The sequence below is a fragment of the Triticum urartu genome, chromosome 3 (assembly GCF_003073215.2).
Source record: "Triticum urartu cultivar G1812 chromosome 3, Tu2.1, whole genome shotgun sequence".
NCBI classification, from domain to species: domain Eukaryota; kingdom Viridiplantae; phylum Streptophyta; class Magnoliopsida; order Poales; family Poaceae; genus Triticum; species Triticum urartu.
Window position 1 is genome coordinate 645152854 of NC_053024.1, and position 24034 is coordinate 645176887.

The following is a 24034-nucleotide window of genomic DNA, read 5'->3' on the forward strand; positions in this document are numbered from 1 at the left end:
CGCCGGAGCGCCATGATCCAGCAGGAAACGGCGTGGACTCGCCGGAGCCGGAGGAGGAGGAGGAGATGGCTCCGGTGAAGGTGAAGGAGGCGGAGCAGCAGGAGCCAGAGCTACCGAAGCAGCAGCTGTTGGGCTTCAACATGGAGCAGGCGGAGGCGGAGTTCGCCGTCACCTAGTCCGATGAGATGGCGGAGCAGCAAGCCATCCTGGAGTCCATACAGGATGAGGCCTTGTGGAGGCCAACCGCGCGTTCCTCCGGCGGGAGCAGGTGAAGTCCGATGCGCTCTTCGTCGAACTCGGTGCGGAGATAGAGGCAGAGGAGGCCGGAGTGAAGCAGCCGGAGCCGCCGGAGCTGCCGCTGCCGCCCATGCTGCCGGAGTCAGGCACGAAGATCGTCGACATATCCGACGACGAGTAGCTAGGTGATCGACGTAATACGTATGTTTATTTTAGTTTGCATGTATTTGTATAGATTTGAAAATCTAGTATGAGATGTCTGGATGCAACTGTTGGAATTTAAGGCATGCCCGGTCGCTGCCCGCGAACGCGCCAAATGCATCCGCGGGTGTTTGAGGGACCGGATTTTCCATGTCCGGCTGTAGATACTCTTACAAAGTACTCCCTCTATTTCTAAGTACTTGTATTTCTAGAGATTTCGTGCATACGGAGCAAAATAAGTGAATCTACACTCTAAAATATGTCTGTATATGTTAGTCCATTTGAAATCTCTAAAAAGACAAATATTTAGGAACGGAGGGAGTAATACATTAATAAGTTTAAAGCCATCATCTTCACAACATTTGTCGCTACTTCTATCCACTTGATAAATCGGTGTGGATTGTCCGAGCCGAATACCCAATCCTCAAGCCTAACATCTAAAGCCAGAGGCTCCAACCAAATCGCATGACCGGGCCTGGGCCACACATCGGACCGGCACACTCTCAGAGTCCGCCGCCGCCGTCTTCCACCGATCCATCTTCAAAGTAGGTACTGACGCATCGACCTTGCCAGGCCTGCTATTGAGGCTACCACGGCACCAGACAGCGCCACCTCCCAACGCGCGTCCATCATCACACATCTGTCACTAAGACCCTGCTGTGCCACGCCGCCGAGACTCCTCAGTCGATGCGTGACATGAAACGCCGCTCCAACACTAAAACCATGCACTGGTCACTTGAGCCAATGCAAACCTCCAAGAATGACACGCCCAAGGGGAAAATGACACAAGAGTGTCACCATGATCTGATCAACTAATCAAGGGTTTTCCGCAAAAAAAAAGAGAAGTTGGGAGCTTCACCTTGATGATGCCTTCATGAAGGAAACGACGCTAAGGACGTTACTATCACCGGCTCCGGCCACTGGCCGAAGACTAGGTTTTCACCCGGATATGTCCCAAGAAAATCCAACTGACAACCTATGCGCTGTCCAGACCTTCTTCAAAGCCGCAGATCTAGCCGCCCAGATCCGGCAACCATCCACAACAGCACTGCCACCGTGGGAGCCCTGGCACACCGGCTACTACCTGCGTGTGCCACCACTAGAGCCTGGGATGAGGGCCACCACCCCACCTCGCCAAACCGCGGGAGCCGCCGAGAGGGATCCCGCACGCTTCTCACCTTTTTGTTTCAAACCAATCCAGAGCCAAAGCCACCAGATCGCCAGCGCAGATCCGCACCACACCATATCGCTGTCGGAAGCCCGAGCTTCACCTGCCGCCCCTTCCAAGGTTGCCGCCCCGGATCCAGGCCAGACGTCGCTGCTGGCCACCGCAGCCATGGCCTTCATGATTGCGCGGATGCGCCGAGCAATCAGCACCACCCGCTCTTCCACGTCGCCCTGCAGCTCCACCGCCTCCGCGCTGCCGCAACCCAGATTCGTGAGAAGCGCCCCGACGCCGTTGGGTGACGAGCCTCACCTGATCCTGGCGTGGGAGGAAGAGGACCTCCACCACCGTTGTCGGCCGCCCGGAGCTATGCCCGGCGGCTTTTAAGCAGCGACGGAGGGGAGGACAGGGATGGAGGCAGCCCGGCGGCTAGGTATAGGGTTTCCATCCGAGTCGCCCGAGCCGCGGGGGAGAGACGAGGGAGGTGGCATGGCGAAAGCCAAAAGGTGCTGGTTGGATCCTTCCCGCAAGGCGACGGGCCGACCGTGTCGATGTCAACCACCCATAGCAAATGTGCAGATTAGACAGATTACATGCGTCAACTCTAGGAGGTTTGAATTCCCAGTCGGAGCACTAGCAGCAGCGCCTTCCCGCGTCCTCGCGAGCCACCGGGTAGCAGCCGCAGCACTCACGCAGACAGACAGGCATGCAGGTAGGTCCCTGAACGCCGACCGGTCCGGGTCGGCCCTCGCTTTACGCAGGGCAGGCTCCTCCTATAAATTGCACCCGTGCCCTCGGTACCCAGAGGCAGGCCAGGCACCCACCACCACCACCTCGCGCTCAGTCTCTGCAGATCACTCTGCACAAGATCGCATCTCTAGCGCGCAGAGTGCACTGCACTTACTGTGGTCTGGCCTCCTCTTAATAGTTCTCACCTGCACGCGTACCCTCTCTCTTCTCTTGGCAGCAGTTAAGCCTAGAGGGATGGCGGACAAGGTCGTGGCCACCTACTACTACCCGCCGATGGAGGTAGCCGCCGCCGAGCTCGGCCACACCGCCGGCTCCAAGCTCGACGACGATGGCCGCAACAAGCGCACCGGTACATAAAACCCCTGCCTCATCTCACTCATGGTGTACGTACAGATAGAGCTTACTTAATTGTGTTGGTTTCTCACTCTGACGTACGTACCGATGCCGATGTGTGCAGGCACGATGTGGACGGCGAGCTCGCACATCATCACGGCGGTGATCGGCTCCGGGGTGCTGTCGCTGGGCTGGGCCATCGCGCAGCTCGGCTGGGTGGCTGGCCCCGCTGTCATGCTCCTCTTCTCCCTCGTCACCTACTTCACCTCCTCGCTGCTCGCCGACTGCTACCGATCCGGCAACCAGAGCACCGGCAAGCGCAACTACACCTACATGGACGCCGTCAACGCCAACCTCAGCGGCGTCAAGGTCCAGATCTGCGGGATGCTGCAGTACGCCAACATCGTCGGGGTGGCCATCGGCTACACCATCGCCGCCTCCATCAGCATGCTGGCCATCAAGAGGGCAAACTGCTTCCACGGCAACGGCCACGCCGACCCCTGCAAGGTCTCCAGCGTGCCCTACATGATCATCTTTGGCGTGGCCCAGGTCTTCTTCTCCCAGATCCCCGACTTCGACCAGATCTCCTGGCTCTCCATGCTCGCCGCCGCCATGTCCTTCACCTACTCCTCCATCGGCCTCGGCCTCGGCATCGTCCAAGTCATAGGTAGGTGACTCTTATACACATTGATAAATCCACGAAAGCAAACCCTAGATCAGGTTGAGCAATGTGTTAACCAATGATGTCTGCATGCATGCAGCAAACGGAGGCGTGAAGGGTAGCCTGACTGGCATCAGCATCGGCACGGTGACGCCGATGCAGAAGGTGTGGCGCAGCACGCAGGCGTTCGGAGACATCGCATTCGCCTACTCCTACTCCCTCATCCTCATCGAGATCCAGGATACGATCCGGGCGCCGCCGCCGTCAGAGTCCACGGTCATGAAGCGCGCCACCATGGTCAGCGTCGCGGTGACCACGGTCTTCTACATGCTCTGCGGCTGCATGGGCTACGCGGCCTTCGGCGACGCAGCCCCGGGGAACCTCCTGACGGGGTTCGGCTTCTACGAGCCCTTCTGGCTCCTCGACGTGGCCAACGCCGCCATCGTCGTCCACCTCGTCGGCGCGTACCAGGTGTACTGCCAGCCCCTGTTTGCCTTCGTCGAGAAATGGGCGGCGAAGAGGTGGCCGGAGTCCACGTTCGTCACCGGTGAGGTCGAGGTCCCGCTCTTCAGGACGTACAAGGTGAACATGTTCCGGGCGACGTGGCGGACGGCGTTCGTGGCGACGACGACGGTGGTGTCCATGATGCTGCCCTTCTTCAACGACGTGGTGGGGTTCTTGGGTGCGCTGGGGTTCTGGCCGCTCACCGTCTACTTTCCCGTGGAGATGTACGTGGTGCAGAAGAAGGTGCCCAAGTGGAGCACGCAGTGGGTGTGCCTCCAGATGCTCAGCGTCGGATGCCTCGCCATCTCCCTCGCCGCCGCCGCGGGGTCCATCGCCGGCATCAAGTCCGACCTCAAGGTGTACCACCCATTCAAGACATAATTGACGTTTGACGATCGTGCACTCACAAACAATACATCAAGGTGTAGGATTCAAGGCAAAGAAGTTCTTGCCCTTCAAACAATTCAAAGAAGATACATCGTGGATGGAGTTGTACTACTTCATGAAATCATGCATGAGATCCATAGAAAAAAATTATTTGATGTTTCTTTATAGTAGTGATTTTTAAAATGTATGATATGATTAACTGGTCTTTAAAAAATTGTGTTAGAGAGAAAATGATTTCCTTTTTTTAACCCAATGCACCCGCAGGGTCAGATATATATATATGCACATACACTCACACCTATAAACGCACGCACACCCTATCTCTGTGAGCACCTCCGAGGGACTAAGTCGGCACATCATCTTAAGATTGACAAAGTCGCCACAAACACCCATAACTTGAACCCTAGTGGGCTGAGGATACCACTGTCCTCCTAACCATCCAACCACATGTTGGTTTGCGAGAAAAGGATTCCCTGATAGAGACATTAACTGGATGATGGAGATTGTAACCTCTAGCAAAGTAGTTGTAATGGCCAGGGCATCTCCAACGATGACCCCCCCCTCCCCCCCAACTGGACACCGCATCTGTCAATGGACCGGCGAGGGCCAGTCCGAGGACATTGGTACGTGAGCCAACCATCCAAAATTATCCCCTAAATGTCTATTAGTATGGGCAATTTGAAACTCAAATCCGTCCGATCACAACATGTGCGACGGATCACATCAGCCCCGGTCACAACCAAAAAGGGGCCACTATCCATAGTTTTTACATGCCTGATCACAAAAGAATATAAGTCCGGTAGTCCGTGCGAAAAAATGTATTTTCTGCCCTGTTGGACCGACAATCCGAGACTCCATGCTCAATCTGTCTTCGCCTCCGCCTCGGCTGCCTCCTTCTCTGCTTCCAACTCTTCCTTCTGGTGCTTCAACATCTTGAAATGGACGGCTTGCACGATCATCCTTCTGTCGCCATTTAAATCCTCCATCGTCATGGTCAACATCATCGTGTCCTCTGAAGCGGTTGCAATCTCAACCTTCTTCTCTTCGAGCAAGGCCTTCCTCTCTACGAGCTTGATCTTTTTCTCAGTCGACGCCATTAGCATGTTAAATCTCTCGACCTTTTTTCCTCCTTGACGTCGGAGTGCTTGAAGTATGCCTCCTCCTCCTTCGCCAAGGTGTCCTCGAATCTCTCTGTCAACTTGGCTGTTGACCCTTCTCGCTTTGCCTTCTTCTCCTCCCACTTCTATCCCCAGAATCCTGTTCTAACCTTTTAGGGCGGTTCTTTTGTTGGATCCACATGGGTTGTCTGTTAAATTTCAACCAACAATGCATGATAATGAAACTCTTTTCTCCAACTTACAAAATAAAACGTTGTCAATGACTATAAATGACCAATACAATGATGCATATCTGGCCAACAATGTGCATATCCGGCCAAATGTTCTAGACAACAATGCATATCCGGCCAAATGATGAACACACTTACTTGCTCAGAGATTTGCACATCACTTGTCCAACGTGTGATGAGTTGCCTCAAGTGACCGCAATACTTTGTGACGACCTCTTGGATGATGTACCATCAATGGTTGAGAGATTTTGCGCCACGGTTGTGGATGAGACCGTCGGAGTAGGGTTCGAAATGCTAGTGTTCATGGAACCAAGAGTGAATGTTAGCCCAAATGATGAGCCCTTTTGCTCTGTGCCATGGATCAGATCGATGCTAGTGGCCAACCATGCATCCATGATAACTTTTCCTCCCACATGTTCAAGCTTTCTCCTCTACCCTTCTTCTTTGGATCGGCAGCAAATTCATCTGAATCATCATCCTCGCCGTCCTCCTCCTGCTCCTGCTATCCGGTGGCCAAATCCTACTGCTATATGTTTGTGCCTAGCTAGGTGTACGTGTCGGACTGGATGTAGCTCGACTGCGTGCCCGACTGGGTGTACGTGTCGGTCTGGGTGTAGCCCGGCTGGGCATACGAGTCGGACTGGATGGGCTCTGAGTCATCGACCTCACCGTCCTCGCAGCAACCTCCTCTCCCAGCTCCAGTGCGGATCATGTCAAACAACTCCCTGTCCGTGTCGTTGTAACTTAGCTCGCTCGCTTTAGGCATACCAACGAACAGTGTGCGAGCACCCAGCTGCTCTAGTCTCGGCATCTGTGTCCGAACAAGCTGCAGCAATGCACACTTCAAGAAAAGCAGCGGCGCTGCGTTGACGTCCACGTAGTAAGGCACTTGAACCACGGCGGATGCCAGGGACTGCCTACTGAGCTGTGTGGTAGTGTAGAAGTATGTAGCCTTGTAATGCTCCGGCCAGGGAAGCATCTACACGGTCGGTGATGGTAGCAGGACCTCACGTCTTAGACTTTGCCCTGCACCGCTTCTGTCGCGTACATGTCCATTTCCACAAGCACAACCTTCGCCTCCGCTGGCCTTTTGTGTTGAGAATCGTTGCATGAAAAACAAAAAAAATTCTACGCACATGCAATGATCTATACATGGAGATGCATAGCAACGAGGGGGAGAGTGTGTCTATGTACCCTCGTAGACCGTAAGCGGAAGCGTTTCACAACTCGGTTGATGTAGTCGAACTTTCTTCGCATTCCACCGATTGAGTACCGAACGTACGGCACCAATGAGTTCTGCACACGTTCATCTCGGTGACGTCCCTCACCTTCTTGATCCAGCAAGGTGTCGAGGTAGTAGATGAGTTCCGTTAGCACGATGGCATGGTGATGGTGAAGTGATCTGCGCAGGGCTTCACCTAAGCACTACAAAGATATGACCGTGGGAGTAAACGGTGTAGGGGGGCGCCGCACACGGCTAACAATTGATGTTATGTGTTCTAGGCGCCCATATATATAGGTGGGAGGGGTAGGGGAGGCATCCAAGGAGGCGCCCAAGTAGGCCGAATCCTACTTGGGGCCTTCCTATGTCCCCCTCCTTATCTGCCGGAGGGGGAAGGAAAGAGGAGGGAGGAGGGAAGGAAGGGGGAAGCCGAAACCCTCCCCTTTCCTTCTCCCTTCCCCTCCTTCCTTCTCCTCTGGTTCGACCCATATGGGGTGTGCACCAGCCCTTGGAGGCTGGTGCTTTTCTCCTGTTGGCCCATTAGGCCCACGTCTTTTACCGGGGTTGCCCGGAACCCCTTCCGGTGACCCCATATGTACCCAGCACCCTCCGGAACACTTCCGGTGTCCGAATACTATCGTCCTATATATCAATCTTTTCCTCTCGGCCATTTTGATACTCCTCGTCATGTCTGTGATCTAATCCAGGACTCCGAACAACATTCGGTCACTAAATCACATAACTCATATAATACAATATCGTCATCAAACGTTGGAACCTGGATGCTCATATTGGCTCCTACATATTTGCTACCTCTTGAGCACTTGCGTTGGTTTTCCCTTTAAGAGGAAAGGGTGGTGCAGCAAAGTAGCGCAAGTATTTCCCTCAGTTTTTGAGAACCAAGGTATCAATCCAGTAGGAGGCTACGCGCGAGTCCCTTGCACCTACACAAAACAAATAAATCCTCGCAACCAACGCGATAAGGGGTTGTCAATCCCTACACGGTCACTTACGAGAGTGAGATCTGATAGATATGATAAGATAATATTTTTGGTATTTTTATGATAAAGATGCAAAGTAAAATAAAAGCAAAGTAAAAAAGTAAAGGAAATAACTAAGTGTTGGAAGATTAATATGACGAAGATAGACCCAGGGGCCATAGGTTTCACTAGTGGCTTCTCTCAAGAGCATAAGTATTTTACGGTGGGTGAACAAATTACTGTTGAGCAATTGACAGAATTGAGCATAGTTATGAGAATATCTAGGTATGATCATGTATATAGGCATCACGTCTGAGACAAGTAGACCGACTCCTGCCTGCATCTACTACTATTACTCCACACATCGACCGCTATCCAGCATGCATCTAGAGTATTAAGCTCATAAGAACAGAGTAACGCTTTAAGCAAGATGACATGATGTAGAGGGACAAACTCATGCAATATGATGAAAACCCCATCTTGTTATCCTCAATGGCAACAATACAATACGTGCCTTGCTGCCCCTACTGTCACTGGGAAAGGACACCTCAAGATTGAACCCAAAGCTAAGCACTTCTCCCATTGCAAGAAAGATCAATCTAGTAGGCCAAACCAAACTGATAATTCGAGGAGACTTGCAAAGTTAACCAATCATACATAAAAGAATTCAGAGAAGATTCAAATATTGTTCATAGATAAACTTGATCATAAACCCAGAATTCATCGGGCTCAACAAACACACCGCAAAAGAAGATTACATCGAATAGATCTCCACAAGAGAGGGGGGAACTTTGTATTGAGATCCAAAAAGAGAGAAGAAGTCATGTATCTAATAACTATGGACCCGAAGGTCTGAGGTAAACTACTCACACTTCATCGAAGAGGCTATGGTGTTGATGTAGAAGCCCTCCGTGATCGATTCCCCCTCCAGCGGAGCTCCGGAAGAGGCCCCAAGATGGGATCTCGTGGATACAGAAAGTTACGGCGATGGAATTAGGGTTTTGGCTCCGTATCTGATCATTTGGGGGTACGTAGGTATATATAGGAGGAAGGAGTACGTCGGTGGAGCAACAGGGGGGCCACGAGGGTGGAGGGCGCGCCTGGGGGGTAGGCGCCCCCCTACCTTGTGGCTTCCCTATTGGTTGCTTGACGTAGCGTCCGAGTCTCCTGGATCTTGTTCGCTCCGAAAATCACGTTCCCGAAGGTTTCATTCCGTTTGGACTCCGTTTGATATTCCTTTTCTTTGAAACCCTAAAATAGGCAAAAAAACAACAATTCTGGGCTGGGCCTCCGGTTAATAGGTTAGTCCCAAAAATAATATAAAAGTGAATAATAAAGCCCAATAATGTCCAAAACAGAAGATAATATAGCATGGAGCAATCAAAAATTATAGACACGTTGGAGACGTATCAAGCATCCCAAGCTTAATTCCTGCTCGTCCTCGAGTAGGTAAATGATAAAATAGAATTTTTGATGTGGAATGCTACTTGGCATAATTTTAATGTAATTCTTCTTAATTGTGGTATGAATATTCAGATCCGAAAGATTCAAGACAAAAGTTTAATATTGACATAGAAATAATAATACTTCAAGCATATTAACTAAGCAATTGTGTCTCTTCAAAATAACATGGCCAAAGAAAGTTATCCCTACAAAATCATATAGTCTGGCTATGCTCTATCTTCACCACACAAAGTATTTAAATCATGCACAACCCCGATGACAAGCCAAGCAATTGTTTCATACTTTTGACATTCTCAAACTTTTTCAATCTTCACGCAATACATGAGCGTGAGCCATGGACATAGCACTTTAGGTGGAATAGAATGGTGGTTGTGGAGGAGATAAAAGGGAGAAGATAGTCTCACATCAACTAGGCGTATCAACGGGCTATGGAGATGCCCATCAATAGATATCAATGTGAGTGAGTAGGGATTGCCATGCAACGGATGCACTAGAGCTATAAGTATATGAAAGCTCAAAAAGAAACTAAGTGGGTGTGTGATACGTCTCCAACGTATCTATAATTTTTGATTGCTCCATGCTATATTATCTACTGCTTTGGACATTATTGGGCTTTATTATCCACTTTTATATTATTTTTGGGACTAACCTATTAACCGGAGGCCCAGCCCAGAATTGTTGTTTTTTGCCTATTTTAGGGTTTCAAAGAAAAGGAATATCAAATGGAGTCCAAACAGAATGAAACCTTCGGGAACGTGATTTTCTCAACGAATAAGACTAGAGAGACTTGGACCCTACGTCAAGAAAGGAAACAGGAGGCCACGAGGTAGGGGGGCGCGCCCACCCCTACCAGGCACGCCCTCCACCCTCATAGGCCCCATGTTGCTCCACCGACGTACTCCTTCCTCGCTCCACCGACGTACTCCTTCCTCCTATATATATCCACGTACCCCCAAACGATCAGATACAGAGCCAAAAACCAAATTCCACCTGTGCAACTTTCTGTATCCACGAGATCCCATCTTGGGGCCTGTTCCGGAGCTCCGTCGGAGGGGGCATCGATCACGGAGGGCTTCCACATCAACACCATAGCCCCTCCGATGAAATGTGAGTAGTTTACCTCAGACCTACGGGTCCATAGTTAGTAGCTATATGGCTTCTTCTCTCTTTTTGGATCTCAATACAATGTTCTCCCCCTCTCTTGTGGAGAACCATTTGATGTAATCTTCTTTTTGCGGTGTGCTTGTTGAGACCGATGAATTGTGGGTTTATGATCAAGTCTATCTATGAATAATATTTGAATCTTCTTTGAATTCTTTTATGTATGATTGGTTATCTTTGCAAGTCTCTTCGAATTATCAGTTTGGGTTGGCCTACTAGATTGATCTTTCTTGCAATGGGAGAAGTGCTTAGCTTTGGCTTCAATCTTGCGGTGTCCTTTCCCGGTGACAGTAAGGGCAGCAAGGCACGTATTGTATTGTTGCCATCGAGGATAACAAGATGGGGTTTTCTTCATATTGCATGAGTCTATCCCTCTACATCATGTCATCTTGCTTAAGGCGTTACTCTGTTTTTAACTTAATACTCTAGATGCATGCTGGATAGCGGTCGATGAGTGGAGTAATAGTAGTAGATGCAGGCAGGAGTCGGTCTACTTTTCTCGGACGTGATGCCTATATACATGATTATACCTAGATATTCTCATAACTATGCTCAATTCTGTCAATTGCTCAACAGTAATTTGTTCACCCATCGTAAAATACTTATGCTCTTGAGAGAAGCCACTAGTGAAACCTATGGCCCCTGGGTCTATCTTCATCATATTAATCTTCCAACACTTAGTTATTTCCTTTACTTTTTACTTTGCTTTTATTTTACTGTGCATCTTTATCATAAAAATACCAAAAATATTATCTTATCATATCTATCAGATCTCACTCTCGTAAGTGACCGTGTAGGGATTGACAACCCCTTATCACGTTGGTTGCGAGGATTTATTTGTTTTGTGTAGGTGCAAGGGACTCACGCGTAGCCTCCTACTAGATTGATACCTTGGTTCTGAAAAACTGAGGGAAATACTTACGCTACTTTGCTGCACCACCCTTTCCTCTTCAAGGGAAAACCAACGCAAGTGCTCAAGAGGTAGCAAGAAGGATTTCTAGCGCCGTTGCCGGGGAGGTCTGCGCAAAAGTCAACATACCAAGTACCCATCACAAACCCTTATCTCCCGCATTACATTATTTGCCATTTGCCTCTCGTTTTCCTCTCCCCCATTTCACCCTTGCCGTTTTATTCGCCCTCTCTCTCTCTATCCTCCCTCGCTTTCTCTATTTGCCTCTTTTTGCCCGTTTCTCGTTTGGTTGTGTGTTGGATTGCTTGCTTGTCACGATGGCTCAAGATAACACTAAATTGTGTGAATTTACCAATACCAGCAACAATGATTTTATTAGCACTCCGATTGCTCCTCTTACCGATGTTGAATCTTGTGAAATTAATGCTGCATTGCTGAATCTTATCATTAAAGATCCGTTTTCCGGCCTTCCTAGTGAAGATGTCGCTACCCATCTAAATAGCTTCGTTGATTTGTGTGATATGCAAAAGAAGAAAGATGTGGACAATGATATTGTTAAATTGAATCTATTTCCTTTTTTCCTTAGAGATCATCCTAAAGCTTGGTTTTCGCCTTTGCCTAAAAATAGTATTGATTCTTGGAATAAGTGCAAAGATGCTTTTATTTGTAAGTATTTTCCTCCCGCTAAGATTATCTCTCTTAGAAACTATATTATGAATTTTAAGCAACTTGATCATGAACATGTTGCACAAGATTGGGAGATGATGAAATTAATGATACGTAATTGCCCAACACATGGTTTGAATTTGTGGATGATTATACAAAAATTTTATGCCAAATTGAATTTTGCTTCTAGAAATCTTTTAGATTCGGCCGCAGGAGGCACTTTTATGGAAATCACTTTAGGAGAAGCTACTAAAATCCTAGATAATATTATGGGTAATTATTCTCAACGGCACATTGAAAGATCTACTAATAAGAAAGTGCATGCGATAGAAGAAATTCATGTTTTGAGTGGAAAGATGGATGAACTTATGAAATTATTTGCTAATAAAAGTGTTTCTTCTGATCCTAATGATATGCCTTTTTCTACTTTGATTGAGAATAATAATGAATCTATGGATGTGAATTTTGTTTGTAGGAACAATATTGGTAACAATGCGTATAGAGGAAACTTTAATCCTAGGCCTTATCCTAGTAATTCCTCTAATAATTATGGTAATTCCTACAACAATTCTTATGGAAATTATAATAAGATTCCCCCTGATTTTGAATCCAATGTTAAAGAATTTATTACTTCGCAAAAGAATTTTAATGCCTTGATTGAAGAAAAATTGCTTAAGATTGATGAGTTGGCTAGGAACGTTGATAGAATTTCTCTTGATGTTGATTCTTTGAAACTTAGATCTATTCCTCCTAAGCATGATATCAATGAGTCTCTCAAAGCCATGAGAATTTCCATTGATGAGCGCAAAGAAAGAACCGCTAGGATGCGTGCTAAGAAAGATTCCTTTATAAGAGCATGTTCTTCTAGTTTCCATGATAATAAAGATGAAGATCTAAAAGTTATTGATGTGTCCCCTATTAAATATTTGTTTTGCAATATGAATCTTGGTAATGATGGGACTGAATATGATCCACCTTTACCTAGAAGACGTTCCAAAAATTCGGAGTTTGTAGATCTTGATGCTAAATTTGATAAAAGTGGGATCGAAGAGATCAGAACTCTAGATGTTAATGAACCCACTATTTTGGATTTCAAGAAATTTAATTATGATAATTGCACTTTGATATATTGTATTCCCTTGTTGCAATCCATGCTAAATTCTCCTCATGCTTATAGTCAAAATAAAGCTTTTACCAAACATATCGTTGATGCTTTGATGCAATCTTATGAAGAAAAACTTGAGTTGGAAGTTTCTATCCCTAGAAAACTTTATGATGAGTGGGAACCAACTATTAAAATTAAAATTAAAGATCATGAATGCTATGCTTTGTGTGATTTGGGTGCTAGTGTTTCCACGATTCCAAAGACTTTGTGTGATTTGTTAGGTTTCCGTGATTTTGATGATTGGTCTTTAAACTTGCACCTTGCGGATTCCACTATTAAGAAACCTATGGAAAGAATTAATGATGTCCTTAATGTTGCAAATAGGAATTATGTGCCCGTAGATTTTATCGTTCTTGATATAGATTGCAGTCCTTCATGTCCTATTATTCTTGGTAGACCTTTCCTTAGAACGATTGGTGCAATTATTGATATGAAGGAAGGAAATATTAGATTCCAATTTCCGTTAAAGAAAGGCATGGAACATTTTCCTAGAAATAAAATTAAATTACCTTATGAATCTATTATGAGAGCCACTTATGGATTGCCTACCAAAGATGGCAATACCTAGATCTATCCTTGCTTTTTATGCCTAGCTAGGGGGGTTAAACGATAGCGCTTGTTGGGAGGCAACCCAATTTTATTTTTTAATCCTTGCCTTTTGCTCCTGTTTAGTAATAAATAATTTATCTAGCATCTGCCTTGGTTGTGTTTTTTTGTGTTCAATTAGTGTTTGTGCCAAGTAGAACCGTTGGGAAGACTCGGGGAAAGTCTTGTTAATCTTGCTGTAAAAAACAGAAACTTTAGCGCTCACGAGAACTGCTGCCATTTTTATTTCGAAAGTGATATTTAGTTAATTATTTTTGCAGATGATTAATAGATAAATTCCTCACGTCCAGAAATTTATTTTAGAATTTTTGGGGTTCCAGATCTTGCGCTAGCTACAGATTACTACAGACTGTTCTGTTTTTGACAGATTGTGTTTTTCGTGTGTTGTTTGCTTATTTTGCTGAATCTATGGCTAGTAAAATAGTTTATAAACCATAGATAAGTTGGAATACAGTAGGTTTAACACCAATATAAATAAATAATGAGTTCATTACAGTACCCTGAAGTGGTGTTTTGTTTTCTTTCGCTAACGGAGCTCACGAGATTTTCTAATTTAAGTTTTGTGTTGTGAAGTTTTCAAGTTTTGGGTAAAGATTTGATGGATTATGGAACAAGGAGTGGCAAGAGCCTAATATTGGGGATTCCCATGGCACCCCCAAGATAATCTAAGGACACCTAAAATCCAAAGCTTGGGGATGCCCCGGAAGGCATCCCCTCTTTCGTCTACTTCTATCGGTAACTTTACTTGGAGCTATATTTTTATTCACTACATGATATGTGTTTTGCTTGGAGCGTCTTGTATGATTTGAGTCTTTGCTTTTTAGTTTACCACAATCATCTTTGCTGTACACACCTTTTGAGAGAGACACACATGATTCGGAAATTATTAGAATACTCTATGTGCTTCACTTATATCTTTTGAGTTATATAGTTTTGCTCTAGTACTTCCCTTATATCTTTTAGAGCACGGTGGTGGATTTGTTTTATAGAAACTATTGATCTCTCATGATTCACTTAGATTATTTTGAGAGTCTTAAATAGCATGGTAATTTTCTTAAATAATCCTAATGTGCTAGGTATTCAAGATTAGTAAAAACTTTCTTATGAGTGTGTTGAATACTAAGAGAAGTTTGATGCTTGATGATTGTTTTGAGATATGGAGATGGTGATATTAGAGTCATGCTAGTTGAGTAGTTGTGAATTTGAGAAATACTTGTGTTAAATTTTTGATTCCCATAGCATGCACGTATGGTGAACCGTTATGTGATGAAGTCGGAGCATGATTTATTTATTGATTGTCTTCCTTATGAGTGGTGGTCGGGGACGAGCGATGGTCTTTTCCTACCAATCTATCCCCCAAGGAGCATGCGCGTAATACTTTGCTTTGATAACTTGTAGATTTTTGCAATAAGTATATGAGTTCTTTATGACTAATGTTGAGTCCATGGATCATACGCACTCTCACCCTTCCACCATTGCTAGCCTCTCTAATACCGTGCACCTTTCGCCGGTATCGTACACCCACCATATACCTTCCTAAAAACAGCCACCATACCTACCTATCATGGCATTTCCATAGCCATTCCGAGATATATTGCCATGCAACTTTCCACCGTTCCGTTTACTATGACACGCTCCATCATTGTCATATTGCTTTGCATGATCATGTAGTTGACATTGTAATTGTGGCAAAGCGACCATTCATAATTCTTTCATACATGTCACTCTTGAGTCATTGCTTATCCCGGTACACCACCGGAGGCGTTAATATAGAGTCATATCTTGTTCTAAGTATCGAGTTGTAATTCTTGAGTTGTAAGAAAATAAAAGTGTGATGATCATCATTATTAGAGCATTGTCCCAAGTGAGGAAAGGATGATGGAGACTATGATTCCCCCATAAGTCGGGATGAGACTCTGAATGAAAAAAAGAGGCCATAAAAAGGAGAAAAGGCCCAAATAAAAAAATGATAGAAAAAGAGAGAAGGGACAATGCTACTATCCTTTTACCACACTTGTGCTTCGAAGTAGCACCATGATCTTCATGATAGAGAGTCTCCTTTGTTATCATTTTCATATACTAGTGGGAATTTTTCATTATAGAACTTGGCTTGTATATTCCAATGATGGGCTTCCTCAAATGCCCTAGGTCTTTGTGAGCAAGCAAGTTGGATGCACACGGCTACCTCTTGAGCACTGCGTTGGTTTTCCCCGAAGAGGAAGGGATGATGCAGCAAAGTAGCATAAGTATTTCCCTCAGTTTTTGAGAACCAAGGTATCAATCTAGTAGGAGGCTACGCGCGACTCCCTCGTACCTGCACAAAACAAATAAATCCTCGCAACCAACGCAAATAGGGGTTGTCAGTCCCTATAAGGCCACTTACGAGAGTGAGATCTGATAGATATGATAAGATAAGATTTTTGGTATTTTTATGATAAAAGATGCAAAGTAAAATAAAGGAAAAGTAAATAGCAAAGGAAATAACTAAGTAGTAGGAGATCAATATGATAAATATAGACCCGGGGGCCATAGGTTTCACTAATGGCTTCTCTCAAGAGCATAAGTATTCTACGGTGGGTGAACAAATTACTGTCGAGCAATTGACAGAATTGAGCATAGTTATGAGAATATCTAGGTATGATCATGTATATAGGCATCACGTCCGAGACAAGTAGACCGACTCCTACCTGCATCTACTACTATTACTCCAGTCATCGACCGCTATCCAGCATGCATCTAGAGTATTAAGTTACAAACAGAGTTACGCCTTAAGCAAGATGACATGATGTAGAGGGATAGACTCATGCAATATGAAGAAAATCCCATCTTGTTATCCTCGATGGCAACAATACAATACATGCCTTGCTGCCCTTACTGTCACCGGGAAAGGACACCGCAAGATTGAACCCAAAGCTAAGCACTTCTCCCATTGCAAGAAAGATCAATCTAGTAGGCCAAACCAAACTGATAATTTGAAGAGACTTGCAAAGATAACCAATAATACGTAAAATAATTCAGAGAAGATTCAAATATTATTCATAGATAGACTTGATCATAAACCCACAATTCGTCGGTCTCAACAAACACACCGCAAAAAGAAGATTACATCGAATGGTTCTCCACAAGAGATGGGGAGAACATTATATTGAGATCCAAAAAGAGAGAAGAAGCCATCTAGCTACTAACTATGGACCCATAGGTCTGAGGTAAACTACTGACACTTCATCGGAGGGCTATGGTGTTGATGTGGAAGCCCTCCGTGATCGATGCCCCCTCCGATGGAGCTCCGGAATAGGCCCCAAGATGGGATCTCGTGGATAGAGAAAGTTGCGGCGGTGGAATTAGGTTTTTGGCTCCGTATCTGATTGTTTTGGGGCACGTGGATACATATAGGAGGAAGGAGTACGTCGGTGGAGCAACAGGGGGGCCATGAGGGTGGAGGGCGCACCTGGTAGGGGTGGGCGCACCCCCCTACCTCGTGGCCTCCTGTTTCCTTTCTTGGCGTAGGGTCCAAGTCTCTCTGGTCTTATTCGTTGAGAAAATCACGTTCCCGAAGGTTTCATTCCGTTTGGACTCGTTTGATATTCCTTTTCTTCAAAACCCTAAAACAGGCAAAAAACATCAATTCTGGGCTGGGCCTCCGGTTAATAGGTTAGTCCCAAAAATAATGTAAAAGTGGATAATAAAGCCCAATAATGTCCAAAATAGTAGATAATATAGCATGGAGCGATAAAAAATGATAGATACGTTGGAGACGTATCAAGCATCCCCAAGCTTAATTGTTGCTCGTCCTTGAGTAGGTAAATGATAAAAACAGAATTTTTGATGCGGAGTGCTACTTGGCATAATTTTAATGTAATTCTTCTTAATTGTGGTATGAATATTCTGATCCGAAAGATTCAAGACAAAAGTTCATATTGACATAAAAATAATAATACTTCAAGCATACTAACAAGGCAATTATGTCTTCTCAAAATAACATGGCTAAAGAAAGTTATCCCTACAAAATCATATAGTCTGGCTATGCTCTATCTTCACCACACAAAATATTTAAATTATGCACAACCCCGATGACAAGCCAAGCAATTGTTTCATACTTTTGACATTCTCAAAACTTTTTCAATCTTCACGCAATACATGAGCGTGAGCCATGGATATAGCACTATAGGTGGAATAGAGTGGTGGTTGTGGAGAAGACAAAAAGGGAAGATAGTATCACATCAACTAGGCATATCAACGGGCTATGGAGATGCCCATCAATAGATATCAATGTGAGTGAGTAGGGATTGCCATGCAACGGATGCACTAGAGATATAAGTATATGAAAGCTCAAAAGGAAACTAAATGGGGGTGCATCCAACTTTCTTGCTCATGAAGACCTAGGGGAATTTGAGGAAGCTCATCATTGGAATATACAAGCCAAGTTCTATAATGAAAGATTCCCACTATTATATGAAAGTGATAACATGAGAGACTCTCTACTATGAATATCATGGTGCTACTTTGAAGCACAAGTGTGGTAAAAGGATAGTAACATTGTCCCTTCTCTCTTTTTCTCTCATTTTTTTATTTGGGCCTTTTCTCTCTTTTTATAGCCTCTTTTTTTATTTGGGCTTCTTTGGCCTCTTTTATTTTTCGTCCGGAGTCTCATCCCGACTTGTGGGGGAATCATAGTCTCCATCATCCTTTCCTCACTAGGACAATGCTCTAATAATGATGATCATCACACTTTTATTTTTCTTACAACTCAACAATTACAACTCGATACTTGGAACAAAATATGACTCTATGTGAATGCCTCCGGCGGTGTACCGGATATGCAATATGACAATGATGGAGTGTGTCATAATAAACGGAAAGGTGGAAAGTTGCATGGCAATATATCTCGGAATGGCTATGGAAATGCCATAATAGGTAGGTATGGTGGCTATTTTGAGGAAGGTATATGGTGGGTGTATGATACCGGCGAAAGGTGAGCGGTATTAGAGAGGCTAGCAAAGGTGGAAGGGTGAGAGTGCGTATAATCCATGGACTCAACATTAGTCATAAAGAACTCATATACTTATTGCAAAAATCTACAAGTTATCAAAGCAAAGTATTATGCGCATGCTCCTAGGGGGGTAGATTGCTAGGAAAAGACCATCGCTCGTCCCGGACCGCCACTCATAAGGAAGACAATCAATAAATAAATCATGCTCCGACTTCATCACATAACAGTTCACCATACGTGCATGCTACGGGAATCGCAAACTTCAACACAAGTATTTCTCAAATTCACAACTACTCAACTAGCATGACTTGAATATCACTATCTTTATATCTCAAAACAATTATCAAGTATCAAACTTATCATAGTATTCAACACACTCATAAGAAAGTTTTATTATTAATCTTGTATACCAAGCATATTAGGATTTTAAGCAAATTACCATGCTATTAAGACTCTCAAAATAATCTAAGTGAAGCATGAGAGATCAATAGTTTCTATAAAACAAATCCAGCACCGTGCTCTAAAAGATATAAGTGAAGCACTAGAGCAAAATTATATAACTCAAAAGATATAAGCGAAGCACATAGAGTATTCTAACAAATTTCAAATCATGTATGACTCTCGCAAAAGGTGTGTACAGCAAGTATGATTGTAGTAAACTCACAAGAAAAGACTCAAATCATACAAGACGCTCCAAGCAAAACACATATCATGTGGTAAATAAAAATATATCTCCAATTAAAGTTACCGATAGAAGTAGACGAAAGAGGGGATGCCTTCTGGGGCATCCCCAAGATTTGGCTTTTAGGTGTCCTTAGATTATCTTGGGGGTGCCATGGGCATCCCCAAGCTTAGTCTCTTGCCACTCCTTGTTCCATAATCCATCAAATCTTTACCCAAAACTTGAAAACTTCACAACACAAAACTTAAAGTAGAAAATCTCGTGAGCTCCGTTAGCGAAAGAAAACAAAAGACCACTTCAAGGTACTGTAATTAACTCATTCTTTATTTATATTGGTCTTACCTACTGTATTCCAACTTCTCTATGGTTTATAAACTATTTTACTAGCCATAGATTCATCAAAATAAGCAAACAACACAAGAAAAACAGAATCTGTCAAAAACAGAACAGTGTGTAGTAATCTGTATCTAGCGCAAGATCTGAAACCCCAAAAATTCTAAAATAAATTGCTGGACGTGAGGAATTTATCTATTAATCATCTGAAAAAAGAATTAACTAAATAGCACTTTCCAAATAAAAACGACAGCAGTTCTCATGAGCGCTAAAGTTTCTTTTTTTTACAGCAAGTTCAACAAGACTTTCCCCAAGTCTTCCCAACGGTTCTACTTGGCACAAACACTAATTAAACACAAAAAACACAACCAAAACAGAGGCTAGATAAATTATTTATTACTAAACAGGAGCAAAAAGCAATGAATAAAAATAAAATTGGGTTGCCTCCCAACAAGCGCTATCGTTTAACGCCCCTAGCTAGGCATAACAAGCAAGAATAGATCTATGTATTGCCATAATAGTAAGATAGATTATTAAAAATCATTTCATATTCTCTATGTTCGGCAGCAAGTTTTCTTTGAGGCAAGCAAAAGTAATCAAAAGGGCTAAATTTAATGGGACAAAAGTCCCCAAGATCAACCTTGGGAGGTATAGGTTCCTCCTTCGGTCCTTCATATTGCACAACCAATTCATCATTATAAGCATTCTTTTGACAGAACTTTGTGAGCCTGTATTCAAGAAAATATCCTAGTTCATTATTTCGAATAGCCAAATCATCATTAAGTTCAGAAATTCTGTCAACTGAAACATTGGTAGGAACCCTTTTTCTAAGATTTTCATTGAAGCAACATAATCTAGAGATTGAAAGCGCATTATTTCTTCTTGATCAAAGAGGATAGCCTCTATGGGAGGACGGCAAGCATCCACCCTATAATGTGCAAATATTTCTTTGGCCTCTTTTATTATGAATCTAAACTCATGAGCCAAAAAGATAGTAGCGGCACACTTAACAGAAGAATGCTCAATATTAGAAAATTCCAGGAAAATCCTTTGTATAGAAGGATGCATGTGCATGAATTGTCTTTCAAGTTCAACTACAAGCATGGCAATAGCGTCCGCAAGACTACTAGTTCTATGAAGGATAGAACTACCCATAGAAGGTAAAGCACCGGCACAAGTAAAGAAATCTTGAATAACTCCTTTTCCAATAATATTACCACTACCAACACGAAATATTTTTATATGTGAGATAGTGGGTTCTTTAGTAGGAGGATCAGAATTATTATCGACAATAGTTTCCCCAATTTCAGACATAGAGGCAGATGGTAAAGGACTAGCCATAACGACAAGCAAACAAACTAACACAAAAGCAAACAGAAAGCAAGCGGGCAAAAAGAAGCAAATAGAGAGGGAGAGAGAGGATAGAGAGAGAGAGGGCGAATAAAACGGCAAGGGTGAAGTGGGGGGAGAGGAAAACGAGAGGCAAATGGCAACTAATGTAATGCGGGAGATAAGGGTATGTGATGGGTACTTGATATGTTGACTTTTGCGTAGAGCTCCCCGGCAACGGCGCCAGAAATCCTTCTTGCTACCTCTTGAGCACTACGTTGGTTTTCCCCGAAGAGGAAGGGATGATGCAGCAAAGTAGCGTAAGTATTTCCCTCAGTTTTTGAGAACCAAGGTATCAATCCAGTAGGAGGCTACGCGTGAGTCCCTCGTACCTGCACAAAACAAATAAATCCTCGCAACCAACGCAAATAGGGGTTCTCAGTCCCTATAAGGCCACTTACGAGAGTGAGATCTGATAGATATGATAAGATAATATTTTTGGTATTTTTATGATAAAAGATGCAAAGTAAAATAAAGGCAAAGTAAATAGCAAAGGAAATAACTAAGTAGTAGGAGATCAATATGATAAAGATAGACCCGGGGGCCATAGGTTTCACTAGTGGCTTCTCTGGAGAGCATAACTATTCTACGGTGGGTGAACAAATTACTGTTTAGCAATTGACAGAATTGAGCATAGTTATGAGAATATCTAGGTATGGTCATGTATATAGGCATCGCGTCCGAAACAAGTAGACCGACTCCTGCCTGCATCTACTACTACTATTACTCCAATAATGTCCAAAATAGAAGATAATATAGCATGGAGCAATCAAAAATTATAGATACGTTGGAGACGTATCAATATTCTACGAAGATCTTTATCGGTCGAACCGTTATGACAACATACGTAATTCCCTCTATCCATCGGTATGTTACTTGCCCGAGATCCCATCGTTGGTATCTACATACCTAGTTCAATCTCGTTACCGGCAAGTCTCTTTACTCATTACATAATACATCATTCTGCAACTAATTCATTAGTCACTTTGCTTGCAAGGCTTCTTATGATGTGTATTACCGAGAGGGCCCAGAGATACCTCTCTGATACTCGGAGTGACAAATCCCAATGTCGATTTATGCCCACCCAACAAACATCTTCAAAGATACCTGTACAGCATCTTTATAATCACCCAATTACGTTGTGACGTTTCATAGCACACAAGGCATTCCTCCGGTACCCGGGAGTTGCATAATCTCATAGTTGAAGGAATATGTATTTGACATGAAGAAAGTAATAGCAATAGAACTGAATGATCATTATGCTAAGCTAACGGATGGGTCTTGTCCATCACATCATTCTCCTAATGATGTGATCCCATTATCAAATGACAACTCGTGTCTATGGTTAGGAAACCTTAACCATCTTTGATCAACGAGCTAGTCAAGTAGAGGCTCACTAGGGACACCGTGTTTGTCTATGTATTCATACATGTATTTTAAGTTTTCGATCAATACAATTCTACCATGAATAATAAACATTTATCATGAGTAAGGAAATATAAAATAACAAGTTTATTATTGCCTCTAGGGCATATTTCCTTCAGTCTCCCACTTGCACTAGAGTCAATAATCTAGATTACATTGTAATGATTCTAACACCCATGGAGTCTTGGTGCTGATCATGTTTTGCTCGTGGAAGAGGCTTAGTCAATGGGTCTGCTACATTCAGATCCATATGTATTTTGCAAATGTCTATGTATCCCTCCTTGACTTGATCACGGATGGATTTGAAGCATCTCTTGATGTGTTTGGTTTTTTTGTGAAATCTGGATTTCTTCGCTCAGGCAATTGCTCCAGTATTGTCACAAAATATTTTCATTAGACCCGATGCACTATGTATTACACCTAGATCGGATATGAACTCCTTCATCCAGACTCCTTCATTTGCTGCTTTCGAAGTGGCTATGTACTCCGCTTCACACGTAGATCCTGCCACGACACTCTGCTTTGAACTGCACCAACTGACAGCTCCACCATTCAAAACAAATATGTATCCGTTTTGTGACTTGGAGTCATCTAGATTAGTGTCGAAACTAGCATCGACATAACCATTTAATACGAGCTCTTTGTCACCTTCATAAACGAGAAACATATCCTTGGTCCTTTTCAGGTACTTCAGGATGTTCTTGACCGCTGTCCAGAGATCCACTCCTGGATTACTTTGGTACCTCCCTGCCAGACTTATGGCAAGGCACACATCAGGTCTGGTAGACAGCATATCATACATGATAGAACCTATGTCTGAGGCATAGGGAATGATTTTCATTTTCTCTCTATCTTCTGCAGTGTCGGGCATTGAGTCTGACTCAATTTCACACCATGTAACCCAGGCAAGAACCCTTTCTTTGACTGGTCCATTTTAAACTTCTTCAAAACTTTGTCAAGGTATGTGCTTTGTGAAAGTCCTATTAAGCGTCTTGATCTATCTCTATAGATCTTGATGCCCAATATATAAGCAGCTTCACCGAGGTCTTTCATTGAAAAACTCTTATGCAAGTATCCTTTTATGCTATTCAGAAATTCAACATCATTTCTAATCAACAATATGTCATCCACATATAATATTATAAATACTATAGAGCTCCCACTCACTTTCTTGTAAATACAGGCTTCACTGAAAGTCTGTATAAAATCATATGCTTTGATCACCTCATCAAAGCGTATATTCCAACTCTAAGATGCTTGCACCAGTCCATAGATGGATCGCTGGAGCTTGCACACTTTGCTAGCACCTTTAGGATCGACAAAACCTTCTGGTTGCATCATATACAACTCTTCTTTAAGAAATCCATTAAGGAATGCAGTTTTGACGTCCATTTGCCAGATTTCATAATCATAAAATGCGGCAATTGCTAACATGATTCGGACAACCTTAAGCAT

General features: G+C 43.8%; 1 protein-coding gene across 1 annotated transcript; it reads left to right on the plus strand.

Annotated features, from left to right (window-relative positions):
- The first annotated feature begins 2412 nt into the window (after positions 1-2412).
- On the plus strand, positions 2413-4398 carry LOC125545642 (amino acid permease 3-like). The gene is made up of 3 exons (XM_048709659.1): positions 2413-2702; positions 2811-3353; positions 3448-4398. Exons 1-3 carry the CDS (start codon positions 2588-2590, stop codon positions 4230-4232), a joined length of 1443 nt encoding a protein of 480 aa, XP_048565616.1. The 5' UTR covers positions 2413-2587; the 3' UTR covers positions 4233-4398.
- Positions 4399-24034: the final 19636 nt, after the last annotated feature.

Excerpts from the sequence above, each read along its gene's own strand:
- LOC125545642 (XM_048709659.1), top strand. The coding sequence starts at position 2,588 with ATGGCGGACAAGGTCGTGGCCACCTACTACTACCCGCCGATGGAGGTA. Across the intron at positions 2,703-2,810 it reads TGGCCGCAACAAGCGCACCG|GCACGATGTGGACGGCGAGC; the intron begins GTACATAAAACC and ends CGATGTGTGCAG. Across the intron at positions 3,354-3,447 it reads CGGCATCGTCCAAGTCATAG|CAAACGGAGGCGTGAAGGGT; the intron begins GTAGGTGACTCT and ends GCATGCATGCAG.